Consider the following 15,544-nt stretch of genomic DNA (forward strand, 5'->3'; position numbering starts at 1 on the left):
TGTAACCCCAGTATTCAGAGATAACCACCGTTAACACTTCGGTGTATGTCTTTCTAGACCTTTTTCTATAAATACAGATTCATGATATTTTTTCCAAGAATGGGATTAGTATACACATCACCTTCTGTTGTAAAGTGCTTTTCAAAGACAATATTATGGACATCTTTCTATTTCAAAAAGTATTAATTAGGAGCATCAATGTCTGAATTGTATTTTATTGTATAGACATGTAAATGTAGCCTAATATAAGTTAGCCCCTACCACTGGGCATTGTTGTCATATCACTAATATAAACAATGCTGTGGGGAATCTACTTAATTATTGCTTGTGATAATAGTACAGACATCAGCCCAAATTCCTAACAGTGGACAATTAATTAAATAAATTATAGAGCATTCATATAATAGATTGTTTTGACATAACTAAGAATTATATTATAGAGTCATATTTAGTGTTGGGGCCAATATTCATGAAGTATTTTTAATTTTTTCATCAAATAATATTTATTATACTAATTTTGCATTTATAATAGATGAGTTCCTAAATACATACGTATAGGGAAGGTTGAAAGTAGAGGGGATGTAGGTGGCTATTTCTTACTGATGGGATTGTGAATAATTTTTAAAGCTTTTGTAATGAAACTATACATATCAACATGCAGTAAAATATACTATTCTTTCTAAGAAATTATTATTTTATTCCTAAAGGTTTTATTTTTCTATTTTTCATATCTGAAATGAGTGTTGGATTTTATCAATGCATTTTTCAGCCATCTGTTGAAGGGTTGTGTGGTTTTGCTTACTTGACCTATTGATCTGATGTATTACATCAATAGATCTCCTCAAAATAAATTATCCTTGTCATCCTAGAAGTGTTACCTAATTATCTCAGGCTAATTTAGTCCTGAGAAGGCTTTGGGTTTCTTCCTCCCAGAAGTAAAGAGGAGAAGCAAGAGCCTTCAGATATTTATTTTACCCTTTGACATGAGTTTATGTTTTTACAAAACAGTTTTTTACACCTGCTTTATATCATTTGATCCTGTGACAAATGCAGGCCAGGTAGTATTGTCTGATTTTATAAAAGAATAAAGAGGGGTTCCGAAAAATTAAATAATTACAGGGCCAAACAGTGGTGGAGCCAGGAAAGAACACGTCCTTTGATATAAAGTGCGTCTCGCCCTCTACACTTCATGGAAACACACTCAGCTGCCCCTTTCATTGATGTGGGGTGGCCACACCTTACTGCCGTCTCCCTTACACTCTGCAGACAGGAAGGCTTCCTCCATCGCCTTAAGACATCAACTATCTTAGCCTGGAATTGCTTGGCTTTAATAAGGTCTGGGGTGTTTATAAAGAGAAGGAAGGCTGGTTACCATGGACAGAACACTAGGCAAGAGCCCAGTCTGTGGTGGGATCCCTGTGATCCTCCTCTGGCCTCTGCAGTGACAGACACTCAGAATTCAGAGCCCTTAAATGGAGGAACTGGTTAACCGAGTCCTGCTGATGTGTAATGGATTCTCAAGCCTGCCCTTAAAGAAAACTGTCCTCTTCCAAAATGACCTTTTCACTTTGGTCCCATCCACCCCCAATATCTACACACTTCTTGTCCTCACCTTTCTCGGGATTTTGTTCTGACTCCAGAAGGTTCTAGAGTCAGTCTTCCCGAATAAGCTCCTTCTGGCCAAGCCCATACTTCCATCTCCACAGACATGAGTTCTAGGTGGGTGACCAGCTGTGCTGGATGTCCTGAGACATCCAGTTTGCACCTGGGATCCTGGGGTAATTGTTCAGAGCATCCTCTTTTATTCTCGCACACCACAATGGCCAGAAAAGCAATGAGGTTGGCCGAAGAGACCTAGGCCCAAGATTTAGGATTAAAGCCCATTCTCACAGCCTTATCCACTGCATCAGGAAATCCTGTTTGCTCTACTTTCAAAGTATATCCAGAAGCTGACCATTTTCCTCCAGCCCACAACTCCCACTGAGCCCCTAAACATCATAACCCCTTACCTAGATTACTTGAGTCTTCCCCCTGCTCTATTTTTGAGCACAGTAGCTAGAGCTGTCTTTTTACAACTTAAACCAAAAACTGTCACTCTCTGCTCAGAGCCCTGCAATGCCTCCCTGTGGCCCTCAGTGTGAATGCTCAGGTCCTTACAGTGGCTTGCAGTGCCCCAGCAGTCTGTGCCCCTGACCCCTGACTGCCCTCTGGCTTCTCAGACCTCATCCCCTCTGATTCCTACCTGCTAGTTCTGCTCCTACCACAGTGCCCTCCTTGCAATTCCCCATCCAGGCCAGACATGCTCCCTTTGGGGCCTTGGCACCAGCTGTTCTCTCTCCGCCTGGAACACTCTTTCCCCCAGAGATCTACCCAGCTTATTCCCTCTCCTCTGTAGTTTTGATCCCAGTGTCACCTGCTTCATGAGGTCATTTGACCATCCTTTTAAAAATTACATCTTCCCTTAACTATTGACACCTGCTAGCTCATCCTATTTTTTCCTCACAGAACTAATCTTTTTCCTAACAAATTACATACTTTTCTTATTTGTTATGCTTATGTGTCTTTTCCTCCATATTCTAAGTTGTGTGTGGTAGAGATTTTTTTCTGTTTTGCTCATAGTTTATTTCAAGTACCTAGAACAGTGTCTGGCATATAATAAATGCTCAGTAAATACTTACTGAACAAACAAATCAATGAGTCCCACAATCGGTTTTCCTGAACCCAAATCCACTTTCTCTGAACCCTTGACTGAGTGTCACCACCATCACCACCCTGTTGCCGGTCTTGACTTAGAGCCACGTGTAGGAAACTCCACAATGCCCATCCTGGGACTTCCTAGAGGACCACTCTGTCATCTTTGCAACTCAGTTTATGTATCTAGAAAATGGTATAAAGGAAAAAGCAATTTCCTTTCCAACGGGTGTGTCTGGTCCTATTAAGAAGGCCCCTGTGAGTTTAAATGCAATCCCAGCGGACTCCAGGCCCGCCTCCTCCGTGCCTTATGAACGGGACAAACAGCCTGGCTGGTACCTGGGGCTTCGTGTCCTCTTCATCCTTGTAGTAGTAGAGCTGCTGTGCCCTCAGCACAAAGTACCTCTGCTGCCAGTTCTTCACGATGGACCTCTGCTTCTTCAGCCAGCCCATCTTGATGGGCCTCTCCAGCGGGTTGGGGGTGGACGATGGATGGAAGGCCGCCATCTGCTCGCCAGTCATCACACTCCTTGACCGAGCTATAGAGAGGAAAAGACAGGCCGACTGACTGAGGGACATGGGGCAGTGAGCAAAGAGTGGGCGGAGAGGAGGGAGGAACCCCAGAGGGGCTGAGAAGCGAAGGGGGCACGACAGCCAGGTCCAGTTCAGGGGTCCGGATCTGAGCCAGAGAAAGTTCCCCCTGAGCCAGAGAAGCAGCCGAGGGGCCAGCTCCCAGTCAGGGCCAGGCCAAGAACAAAACCCAGGCGGCGGCCAGTGGCCTGGTACACAGGCAGTCCGGCACCGCGGCGGGCCCCGTCATTCTGCAAAGCGAAAGGTTGGCTGGAGCCTTCTGAAGAGGAAGTGGCCACAGCATCTGACAAAAGGTGCTTCCTTTTTCCTGCGTGGGAGTCAGTATCTGACAAGAGAGAGGAGAAAATAATGCCTCACTCTGAAGGCTCGGGGTGAGTCCCACGCAGCTGCAGAGGCCGCCGGAAGCTGCCCCGGGCACTCTTCCACAGCGGCCGGCTAGAGGAGGGGCCACACGCCACAAGCTGTGCTAGCTCCGACCTCGCTGTCGAATGCGGGCCTCCTCCAGCGGACCCCACTCAAACCCCAGCCCCCGGCCACAGGGCCAGCCTGCAGAGAGTTGGCACCTTCTGAATTCTCCTGCCCAGTGCCATTCTGTCCCCTGTCCACGGAGAGTATCCCAGCCCTTTATGCTGTACAAGCAGCTCGCTGCTGCTGCCTTCCCATTACCTTTAGTTAGGTTGTCACTGCCAATAGAACTCAGAAGCAGGATTTGAAGCCAGAGCCCCTTGAACCTACTGCATGGTATAATTGGCTTTTATTTTCACACAGGAAGTCTGCTTGTCATTTGATTAAGTGCAGCCTGTACCTCCACATCTTGTCTCCATGGTAACTCCCACCCAGGGCCACTCTCTCCTTTCCTTCCCTACCCAGCGATCCATCGATCATCCTGGTCCCCATTCAACACTTCCTTCTGAGCCCCACCTTCCTTCTTTCCCAGCCAGTTCAAGGATGCCCTTGTCTCCTTGGACTGTGCTGCCCTCCACACTTGCTAATACCCAGTGTCTGCACCCCTCTACTTCTGCCAAGTGTTGCTGGAGGAAGGCCTCATCTTCCAACCCCCTTTTTCAGGTTTTGTCCCTCCCTGGACCACTCACGACACAGCTAAACTAAGCCATCAACTCTACTCTCACCCCATTTCATTTCACCTGATTGGAGACTAGTTCTACCTTTCCTGACTTTTTGACAGTGGATAAATTATGCTTCTCTGAGCCTCGGCTTCCTCACTTGCTAAATTAGGATAATAATACTTCCTAGTTTATGGAATTGTTGTAGAGATTAAACAAACATATGCAAACCACTTAGCACAGTCCCTGGTCAAAGGTAAGTATATGCTACTCTTACTATTTTTATCAACAGATGACTTTACTTCCTACTAAAAGGATGGGGGTCATCACTGAGAGCTTCTTCAACTTCCCTCTTCACTTGAAAATGTCATTCCATCATCAAGCTTCCTTTCTTTCTTCTTTCCTATCTTTAATGCATTAAATTGCCAACACCTCCTCATTGATTTTGAAAAATATATTCAGCGGGTACATATGCTGGTTTGTTACATGACTCCATTGCATAATGGTGGGGACTGGGTTTCTAGTGTACCCATCGCCCAAATATTGAACATTGTAACCAACAGGTAATTTTTCAGTCCTCACCTCCCTCCTGCCTTCCCCACTTTTGGAGTCCTCAGTGCCTATTATTCCCATCTTTATGTCCATGTATACCTATTGTTTAGCTCCCACTTATAAATAAGAACATGGGATATTTGATTTTCTGTTTCTGAGTTAGTTAGGATAAAAAGCCTCCAGCTCCATCCATGTTGCTGCAAAGGACGGAATTTCATTCTTTCTGATTCCATTATTTCTATCTCTTTCTACGTCTGTGATTCTCAGTCTTTATAGTCATGGCATACTTTCAAACACTGGAGTTTTATATGGTATTACAGAGTCTTTCTGTAGCTATCTCCAATTGTATCTAGAGTTATCACCCTATTTCCACATTTCGCCCTTCTGTCCAATATTGCTGTCTGAAGAGGACTCCACTGTAACTGGGCTCCCTTGACCCTCACAAGGGGTCTGAGTTCCCGTAATATACCCTTATACCTGTTTCCATCTGGCAGTCACTTCTTACCTCCCACCAGCGACCTGGTGAGGTCATACTAGGTTGTATCCCAGGTTGCAAGAAGTATTTGATTCAGCATCCCACTGGACAGACATCGTCATAAGAGTGCTTATACTCAGATGTAGAAAAGGTAATTTGATATTTTGATGACAATTTGGTAGCTTGCTTACAAAGGATTTGCTTTATATCAGGGTGTCTTAGCAGCCCAGTTAAGAACTTTATCTGAGATCTTGCTCCTCAGTTACTTGCGATCTTCAAGGCCTTCTATCTGTAATTAAAGAGCAGCCACTGTGGGCTGATCACTTGCTCTAAGGCTGTGGAAATGATCCCAAGGGAACTACAGAAAGATTTTGGCAGATTACAATGTGGAGGAGGAAATTTGATGGACTGTATACAGCTCTGTATCTCTGTAAGTCAGAGACTGTACCTTGCAAGGACTCTTATCTGTCCTAGAAAGAGGGCAGACAGTAGGTAAAAATGAAAAAGGTAGTTTACACGCAAAACTTTTGGAGAAAATCAAAGAGTGATTTATTCCAGCAGATGCAGAGGCATTCTCCCCCACCTCAATAACCTCAGTGAAGTCCATCCCAGTGTGGCTTTTGTGATCATCCAACTGAAGCAACATCAGATATGAGAGGGAGGACCCCCCTCTAGCAGTGGCATATGAGGAACCTTTACTTGGCTTCTGGGGTGATGCTATCAAATGGAGCCAACTCAGGAGTGGGGGAAAACAGGGAGGTGCCACATGGTGGCTAGAAGGACTCAGGCCCCTTGGGCCACCCCCAGAGGCCCACAGACATCGTTAGGACCACAGTGGGGGTTAGGTGAAACTGAAAGTCTCCAACAGCATTGAAGAAGTGGGAGGGGGTTAGGAGAAGAAAAAAAGATACTACAGATTGGAGAGAATTCACTCAGCATAGAAGAAATTAGTTGCTGGTATTTTGTTCATAGTTTTGTGAAATGTTTCATGCTTTGTTGTGGCAAAAACAGCTATAACAAAAACAAACAAACAAAAAACCCTCCTAGGAGCACGTGTGCATTGCAAGAATGACCTGGCAAAGGCAGGAATAAGTGCGAGGATCTTATGTTCCCAGACCTGGCCAAGAAAACCTTTGATGCCCTTGTGGCAGAAGGCAACCACCTTGTCTGCCTAAATCTGATCAAGGCTCTGCCTGGTCATGTTTTATATCCATAAATGATACCACTCACTCTACATCCAACCAGTGTTTCTTCAGTGCCTGTTAACATCCCACCATACTTGATATAACTATGGGCAATGGGCCACCTGTTACAAGTTAGAGAGTGGGGATAGCTCAGTACAAACTTCCACACTGCTGGAATTAGGCCCAAACCCTGGGGGTAGGGAGACAGCTGGGGTCTCAGATGAGCTAGGGATTAAGCAGGGGCACTTTCCATCCCATGTGCAGAGCCATCTCCCTCCTTAGCCCACAGTGTTGCTCACCAGCCAGGCCTAGCATGAGATGATTAAAATAGCTGAGAAGAAAGTCTGGGGGCCTTGAGTTTGTCTTGGTTGTGATTAACTTTTCTTGTTAGGTTCTTTGAACAGTCTCTCTTCCTTGTGGGTGTGACTCGTTCCGGATAAAGTAAACAAAGAGATCTGTTACTATTAATGGAGCTGTTTCTCATAATGAAAATAATAACCATGATAAGCTTCACTTGTGAGCCAGTCATTGTACCCCGAGTGCACGTTCCCAGCCCTTCAGGAAGGAGGCCTGAACCAGGCTGAGGGTTGGAGAGGGGGCTGCAGGCAGACCAGGGCGGCAGGGGGGAAGGTGGGAAGGCAGTTGCTCAGTGTTTACTGAACACCCCGGGGCGAGTGAGAAATGAGGACCTCAATGAGGTTAGAAACCTCACCTTACTCTAGTAGAGAGAGGATGAGAAAGCCCCTAGCACTGCACTGTCTAGTATAGTAGCCACTAATCATGAGTGGCTGTGTACATTTAAATGAATTAAATAGGTTACATTAAGTTAAAATTGACTTTCTCTGTCATACTAACCATGTTTTAAATACTTGGTAAGCCTGTGTGTTTTTTGGCTACAGTACTGGACACACAGATAGAGAATATTTCCATTATCACAGACAGTTCTGCCGGTCAGCACTTGCCAGAACCTGAGTGCTATCATTACAAAGCGTGGGGTGGAAATGCGCCATAAACGTGAGGCAGCATTTTATCAAATAGAGAAATCAAGCTGGAGGGCCCAGAGAAGAAGATGCTTTAGGTGACAGAGTGAGGCATTCAACCTTGATTAGAGAGGTGGTAGGGAGCTATTTCATATTCCTGAGCAAGGGACGCCCATGATAAAATATAGTTGTATGACTGGACTGTTCGTGTTGAATTTTAGTCTGCAGGTGAGAGACAGTACTGGAAAGGAAAGAAGAGAAATAGAAGAAGTGCCACATGCCTAGGGATGTTGTTTCTGCAGTAGAAGTTAGCTGCTTTTTGCCCCAAGATGGGGCAAGGGAAAATTAAAGAAGGAAGTATGAACAGAGAAGTCAGCTGAGAAACGTTATTACTTCCTTTCTTCATCTTCTGCCACTGAACCCTCAAAATAATCTGCTCTCAATTCTGACTCAGTCTAGATTCTACTTTGGATGGCTGTAAATGTATGGGCGAGGTGTGAATAGTTCTTTCAGAGCTGGGGAAACAATTTCAGGTATTTTCTCAGTATGTTGATATGAGCCGTGCATTAGTTTGGGAACCATGTTTAAATGGATTTGAAAAGGGAGTAGAATTTGCATGGCTTCCCCCAGCCCTCTCTTCTGAGCTGTAGACCCATCCATCCAGCTTCTTAACCCACCTCCATGAGAATGTCAAGCTCATCATGCTTACCACCTCATCAAACTTACTACCTTTCCCCTTCTCACCTCTACCATTCCTCTTGCTAACACTGACACACACGCCCAAACCTGCTTTACCTCCGCTGGTCTCTCTGATGTACTTGAGTGACATTCTCCCAGCCAACCAATCAGCACAGAAGGCTGCCTGTTCCTTATATTCAACACAGACAGCATTGCTTATGACGTGAGCCTTCTAAAACAGAATTCTAATCATGTTACTTTCCTGCCTAAAAGCCTCTGATGACCCCCAACACCTCCCTCCTAAAAGATGAAGGCTAAACTACCATGGAGTTGGAGTCCTTTGTGGCTTTTTCTGCTACATTTCCTGCTCTTTCTCCATACCCATCCTGCACTTCATCCAGGACAGCATGCTATTCTCTCTGCTGGAATGTCCTGCCCCCTGCCCCCACCTACATCCAATTTGACCTCTTGGAAAACTCTTACTTGTCCTTCAAGAATCCCTTCAGGCCCCACTTGCTGTGAGAAGCCTTCCCGGCCCTGCCAGACTTAGTTGCTCCCTGGCTCTGGACCCTTGTCACTGGGGACACATGTGCATCGTAGCCTTCATCACCTTGCTTGGTACTTTTTTCTTTCCCTGTCTTTCCTCTCCACTCGCACTCTAAGAAGACAGGGGTACTGCCTTGATGTTTGGCCTTGCTCATCCTTGTATCCTGCACCTAGCACAGTGCCTAACAGAGAGAAGGAAGGAGAAAGTAGCAGAAGTGCACAGGCTTCTACATACACAGCCTTGGGTAAGCCATATTCTATCTCTGAGGGCCAGTTTCCTCCTCTGTTAAACTGTGATAATAACATGTATCTCGTGAGGTGATAAATCCATAGGGATTAGTAAGGATAAGTGGACAGGTCCCAGCCAGTGCCTGCTTCTTAAAACATGGACATTAAATGAAAGCTATTATTATTAACATTATTATTATAGTATGGACTCAATTTTATTCTAAATGAGAGAAAAGAAATAAAATATTAAGGAAGGGAGGGATGAAAAGAGGGAGAGAGACTGAATAGAGGGAGATTAGCTGGACATAGCACAATATCCCAGATGCAAAGTCAGAAGCCTGGATTAGGATGGAAGAGGAAACAATATGAGAGGCTAATACTGAGAGGACTCAGCCACCTGCTGAACAAGGAGGAGCAGGAGACAAAGATATTTGTGAGGTTTGGGGTTTGAGTGGCTCAGGTAAGGCAGCTTTCCCCATTCATTCATTCAAGATTGAGGACTTGACATGCACCAGAACCATTTCGGGTCCTGAGGATATGACATTAATCAGACATGGCCCTGATGGATCTAGGAGACCCATTCATGGAAGCAAGGAAGGAAATCAGAGAACAAGGCCAGTTTGAACAGTCGGGTGAGCCCAGGTCTGGACATGATAAAGTGTGAGCGGGGACTGAGAGCTTCAAGCTTCCCAAGAGTTTTGGTTTTGATAAGTAAGGCTTATGAATTAAGAAAGAGATTAGGGGGAGAAAAGAGGTGCAAGTGAAAGCCAGGAGATTTGAGTGACATGAAGATCTCAGACCAGAAAAGTTATATGCACAGATGTTCAGAAACCAAAGAAAAGATGGCATAGAGGAAACCAGCACAGAGGGAAGCATTTCTAACTTGAGGCTATGGGGATAAACCGAGATGCAAGACAGAAAAGGGTACTGTTTTCCTCGGGATTTTTAGTAAAACTCCACACCTCCTAGAAAAGCATCTGGCAATTGAAGCATCTTGATAAATATTTGCTGAGTTAATAAAATAAATGTTTTAGAACGAAATGTGAGCCACCATGCAGGCATTTTGTATTTGCAAGAAATATTGGCCAATTTACCTATTGGTGGGATTTCTGGATATATTCACTGTACTTACTTGAGCAGAGTAGCTGATGGAAGATATAATCCCTGATCTAACAATAATGAATATCAATAGTTACTTATGTGTTGAGTACTTACCATGAGCCAGTCACAGTGCAAGCACTTTATACAGCTGTGTCATTTAATGCTCATGCTCTTTAGGGTAAACACCATATTTTCACCCTCATTTTTCAGACAAGGAACCAAAGCTCGCAGAGGTGAAATGATCTGTTCCAGTTAACAACTAGAAATCTGATTTCAAAGCCCGAGATCCATACCTAAGCCACAGCCCAGAAAGGAGCATGTATTCTTGTGGTAAAGAGAGGCATCCACATTGGAGATGGAATCCATGTCTAGTGATTCACAGGGTTAAAGAACCCAAAGTGAAGTGGACAGGAGAGACCATGCCACCCTTCACTGAACTGGGAACAAAGCCACTGTTCCTAACCTATCATGTGAAGCAGCTGCCTCAGCCCCACCCATTTTGCCTGTAGATTGTGCACAGTTTTGTGCTATTTCCGCCAGTGTATGCTCTGCAAGGCTCAGTAGGCCTTGAAAAAACAGTGACAGATAAATGGTACTGAAACCTCAAGCCCACCACTGAGGCTGTGCTGACACTCCAACAGGAAAATGGACATATTAGGTAATCCTACCAGCTGCTACTCAAGCTCATGTGAAGAGACCTAGGGATTCTGAGCAAGGCCCGGTGTGGCCGAAGCATGGGAGGGAGAGAGACTGAGCTAAGCTACTGTGGGCTGGCAGTCAGGCCCACACCACAGCTGAGGAGGGAGCCTGCTGGGGAGCTCTCTGAAACAGCAGACCTGGCATCACTACCACCTGAAAATGATAAACAGATTCATACGTTCCTGCCAACACCCTGCACACATACACACATGCAAAGCCCCTACCACATTCACACACACATACATGCAGACCCCCCACCTGTCCTGTTGTCAGACTGTGGGATGGTGGCCCTCAGTTTCCGTCCAGAAGGAAATTAGGATGTTTGACTTCAGAAACTTCAGGCTCATTTTCTGTATCCCTTTTCTGTCTTCAAAGCCAACGGCCCCCCATCGAAAAGCGCCCATCATTCTTTTGAGTTTCATTGTTAACTTTAGTATGAAAAGCACTGCCCCTTCAAAAGGCATCTTAATGTGAGACTGATAACAGCAAAGGAGCCTTCTCTCTGTACCCTGAAATTAAATCACATGGGTATTCCCAGGGCACTCACCCTTGAGACAAATTTGTATAACCTAATTCATAGAAATATCTAAAAGTCATTCCCTAAATGCCTGCCTCAATACTCTGGAATGGGGCAGATTTAATTTTCCCATGTTCTATGGATTCTAGAAATGCCCTTTATTGTTTGACAAGTGACTATGTCAACCTAAAGGAAAAAACTCTGCTTTGGAAAGTGGCTTGGCACCAATAGCTATGTCTTCTGCAGGAAGAGGTAAAAAATGCTGTCTTGGTAGCAATATGAGACAGAGAGAGTTACATTATCTTTGTGTGTGTGAGAGAGAGAGAAAGAGAGAGGGAGAGAGAATGACAGGGAGTGAGAACGAGAGAGAGAGAAAGAAAGAGAGAGGGAGAGAGGAAAGAGAATGACAGAGAGTGAGAGAAAGGGACAGAGAGAGGAGTACTGGCTTTCTGTTTCTTCTTTCTCATCAGCAGCTCTGGAAACCTGAGCCAGGAACAAATATTGCAAGGTTTTTCTGCACTCCAGCAAATTTGTTTGACCTAGGATGCCTCTCCAGGGCCACCCCTCCAGTGTTCATGTTTTGTGGCTTTCATGTTTCTTAGGAATTTAGAGTGCAGTTGCCTCTTGTGGGTCTGCGTGTCTCCATCAGTTGCAACACCTTACCCGGCCCTCTCTGCCTATCTCTGCATAACAGGAAGCCACGTGTAAAAACAAGAAGCTTGCGGAATCATGAACGTTTCCTACTGAACACTGCCCCAGAGCTGCCTCTTCCTCAGCACAAGGCAAAGTGGAGATTTGGCAATCAGAGGGCAGATTTCTCTGGGGTGACACTGTAGCTGCTTAACTGCATATGCAAGCTACCTGCTTTCCCAGGCATGAGTGTAAAGGAAGAACAATTCTCATCAGGTAAGATTGCAGGATAATTAGTGCAGTAAGCTCTGCCCAGCACCCTGCTGGTGTGTTAAATTAGGAATAGCAATCGAAGTACGGACCCCTCCATTGTCAAAGCTAGTCATTTATTTTAGGTAAGAGGTTTTGGTTCACTGGTCACTAGCATTCATAAATAAATAAGTGCGTTAGGATGCTTGAAATATTTGTATTGCATAAGCATGGATGAATTACACGGCCTGAGTAATTCACAGGAAGGACCCTTCCAGGACAATGCTCAACTACTGGCAACTACCATCAAGCACTGGCCCTCGAGGAGGCCACAAGCCCTTACATCCTAACAGGAGTCACTCCAGTCAGTTTCTGGGGCCTCTACAGCTCTTAGGGAACAGTGATTTTAAACTTTAACTCTACTGAGAGTTAAAGTGATCAATGAACAATACTAGCAGTGGGGTGGGCCCAGGAAACAAGCCATAATGTGTTTCTCCTATTCTACAACCTGATAAAAAGATTCCATTAAAAATGGAGACAATTTGATCATGGATAGAGGATAGATGATATCAACGAATTATTGATTAGTTTTGTTAGGCGTGATCAGGACAATGTGGTTAGAAAATAAAATTTCCATAATTTTTAAGGATGCATACTTAAGCATGGGGAAAATGTGTCTAGGATTCGTTTTAAAATATCTTAGCATAAAAGGGAATAAAAGAAAAAGAAAAGGATAGATAAAACAATGTGACAAAATCTTGTGTTGCATTTCAGTAGTGGTTCTCCATGGGGGTTCATTATATTTGCTCTGTTGATGTTTGGAATGTTGATATAATAAATGGCTTTTTTCAAGATTCTATTAGGCTTAAAAATAAATTCACTAGGCTTGTTTTTTTTTTTTTTTTTTTACACGTCAACTATTGCTCTAAACTTCAACTTGTCCATTTTCCAAGGTTTGCATTTCAGACCTGTTACTCCTCAGAGCACAGCAGAATGACACTGCACAGATGTTACACCACTCACATACACATTCCCTCCCAGACAGATCCGCCTCCATCCCCCTGCACTGTCACTTTATCAGCTGATGAATGGGAAGAACCGAGGAACTTACTGAGGCAGCCAGTATGGATAGTATCTCCTGTAAAGTCAGCTATTACCCCAACACTTACTGGCAGAGAGGGAGAAAGGGCAGTAGAAACCGGAGGGAGCCCGAGGGTGGTCTGCAAGGGAACTTAGGAAGGAATGACCACCTAGAATTCTAGGTGACCTCATGGCAAGAGCTTCCATTTCCAAATTTCCATTAAAATGACAAAGGGACTAGTTCAGTAATAATAAGGGGAAATCTAAAATGAAAGTAAAAGTAAAGAAGGATGCTATCTGCATGTCATTTGGGGGGAAGAGGGATTTCTGCAAGATGTAGAATAGGCAAGACTAAACTGAAGACAGCTGTTGTCCCACAACTCAATGCATATGGAACAGCCTGCCCCAGAGGCTGTGGAAGGGGCCCAAGAAAAACCTGCACTAACAACGCCTGGAGAGGAACAGCAGCAGCATGGAAGCAGGGAACAGAGGGAGACCTGAGAGCTACTTCCAAGTGTACACAGAGACCTGGCTGGGGCATGTTATTTCCAGTTTACCCTGGGTGCCCAAAGTCAGGCCAGACAAAAAGTAACAGCTCTATCCTGTTGGCTCCTCAACCAGGTCACAATATCAGTGAGAACAGAGGGTGCCTTTCCAACTAACCTGGAGCTACACAAGAAGAAAAACAAGAAGAAAATGAACTTTTCCTTCAACAGAGAGGGGAGCTTTTTTAACCCCTTAACTAGATGCATCTTAAAAATTACACATAAGCTTGCCATAGCACCCAGCAATTCCACTGCTGGGAATCTATTCAGGGGATGTGAAGGCACATGTCCATAACAGTTTTTGTATGTGAATGTTTCTAGCAGTATTATAGATGATGGTCAAAACTGAAAACAATCCGGAAGCCATCAACAGGTAACTGGATAAACAAAATGTGGGAAAGCCAAATAAAGCAATACTACTCAGCAACACCAAGGAGCAAAAGACTGATTCATGCCGCACAATGAACCTCGAAAACATTCAGCTAAGTGAAAGAACCCAAATGCAACAGACAACAAATTATATGAGTCCACGCACAAGAAATATCCAGAAAAGGCAATTCTATAGAGTCAGTGGTTGCCAGGACTGAAGGTGAGAGCAGGGATTGATTGCAAAACAGCTGGAGAGAACATTTTGGGGTAATAAAAATGTCCTAAAACTGGATTGTGACAATGATCACACAACTTTATAAATTTACTAAAAATCATTGAATCATACACTTACAATGAAGGAATTTTATGGCATATAAATTATACCTCAATAAAGTTTTTAAAAGAAAGATTAGAAACTAAATAATATATATAACTGCCATACACACAAAAAAAACCCACCATGGAAACAGTGACAAGTAGAACAGTCTCTGCATAGAAAAAATGAGAATAATTTTCTACACCTTTTATGCAGTGAAACATGCCAGAAACATGCCAATTAGAGATTTTTGCCTGTTTTGCCACTCAAATGTCTAGAATATTCCAGGAATGCAAGAATACCTCAATATTTAAAAAACTAATAAATGGTTCAGCCCATCAATAATTTAAAAAGTTGTATGTTTTCAAAGATTATGAACTTGCTTTTGATAAATTCAACATTAGTTTATATTAAATGTTAGCTATAAAGAACAAAAGATCACATTCTTAGGTGTTAAAGAGTATTTCAAACCAAAAAAAGGGGAGGGGAGAATTGAAGGAATGCTCTATACTGCTGAAAATTCAACTACAGAAAATTAGAAGAATTAAACATTTTTAGGATTCAGGCCAAATATTTGCTTGGTGTTTTAACTGTATATGGAAAAATGATGAAATACAAAGGAGAATCTTCAAAGAAACAGAAAATGACACAGCAGAACATTTCTGATGCTTCTACTGTGTCATATAATTAGGAGCTGTGAAGTTTATGAAAATTTTCACTGCTGTGACACTTTGCAATTTTGTTAAAGATGTTTTAGAGTTTGATAAAGAAAGCATTCTAAAATTCATGAAAGATGAAAAAATACAAAACAACCAACATCACTGTCTTGGTTACAGCTAGTGACTCGTGAAAAAGTATCGAGATTTTACTTTTTCATAAAATTGTATTATTTACCAGCATTTCTATCAACTTTGGGCTACACTTCATGGTACTTGAGTAAGGCTTTGCAGAATGCAGTATTTTCCCCGTGATTCAGCCACTGACATCTGGCAGTTCTGTTTCCTCTTCAAAGCTGTCAAACATTATCAGCTGCCTGAAAAATGCTTTAG

At 43.6% G+C, this 15,544-nt stretch overlaps 1 protein-coding gene across 6 annotated transcripts in view; it reads right to left on the bottom strand.

The window, feature by feature from the left end:
- ARHGAP25 (Rho GTPase activating protein 25) overlaps positions 1 to 15,544 on the bottom strand; it is a 91,432-nt gene that overhangs the window by 48,743 nt on the left and 27,145 nt on the right. For 4 of the 6 annotated variants that reach the window (XM_077958349.1, NM_001266047.1, XM_077958347.1 and 1 more), the window contains 1 exon segment: positions 3,031 to 3,230. In XM_077958349.1, coding sequence (XP_077814475.1) covers positions 3,031 to 3,230 — 200 coding nt within the window. 6 annotated transcript variants of the gene reach the window in all.

Source organism: Macaca mulatta, chromosome 13 (genome assembly GCF_049350105.2).
Source record: "Macaca mulatta isolate MMU2019108-1 chromosome 13, T2T-MMU8v2.0, whole genome shotgun sequence".
NCBI classification, from domain to species: Eukaryota; Metazoa; Chordata; class Mammalia; order Primates; family Cercopithecidae; genus Macaca; species Macaca mulatta.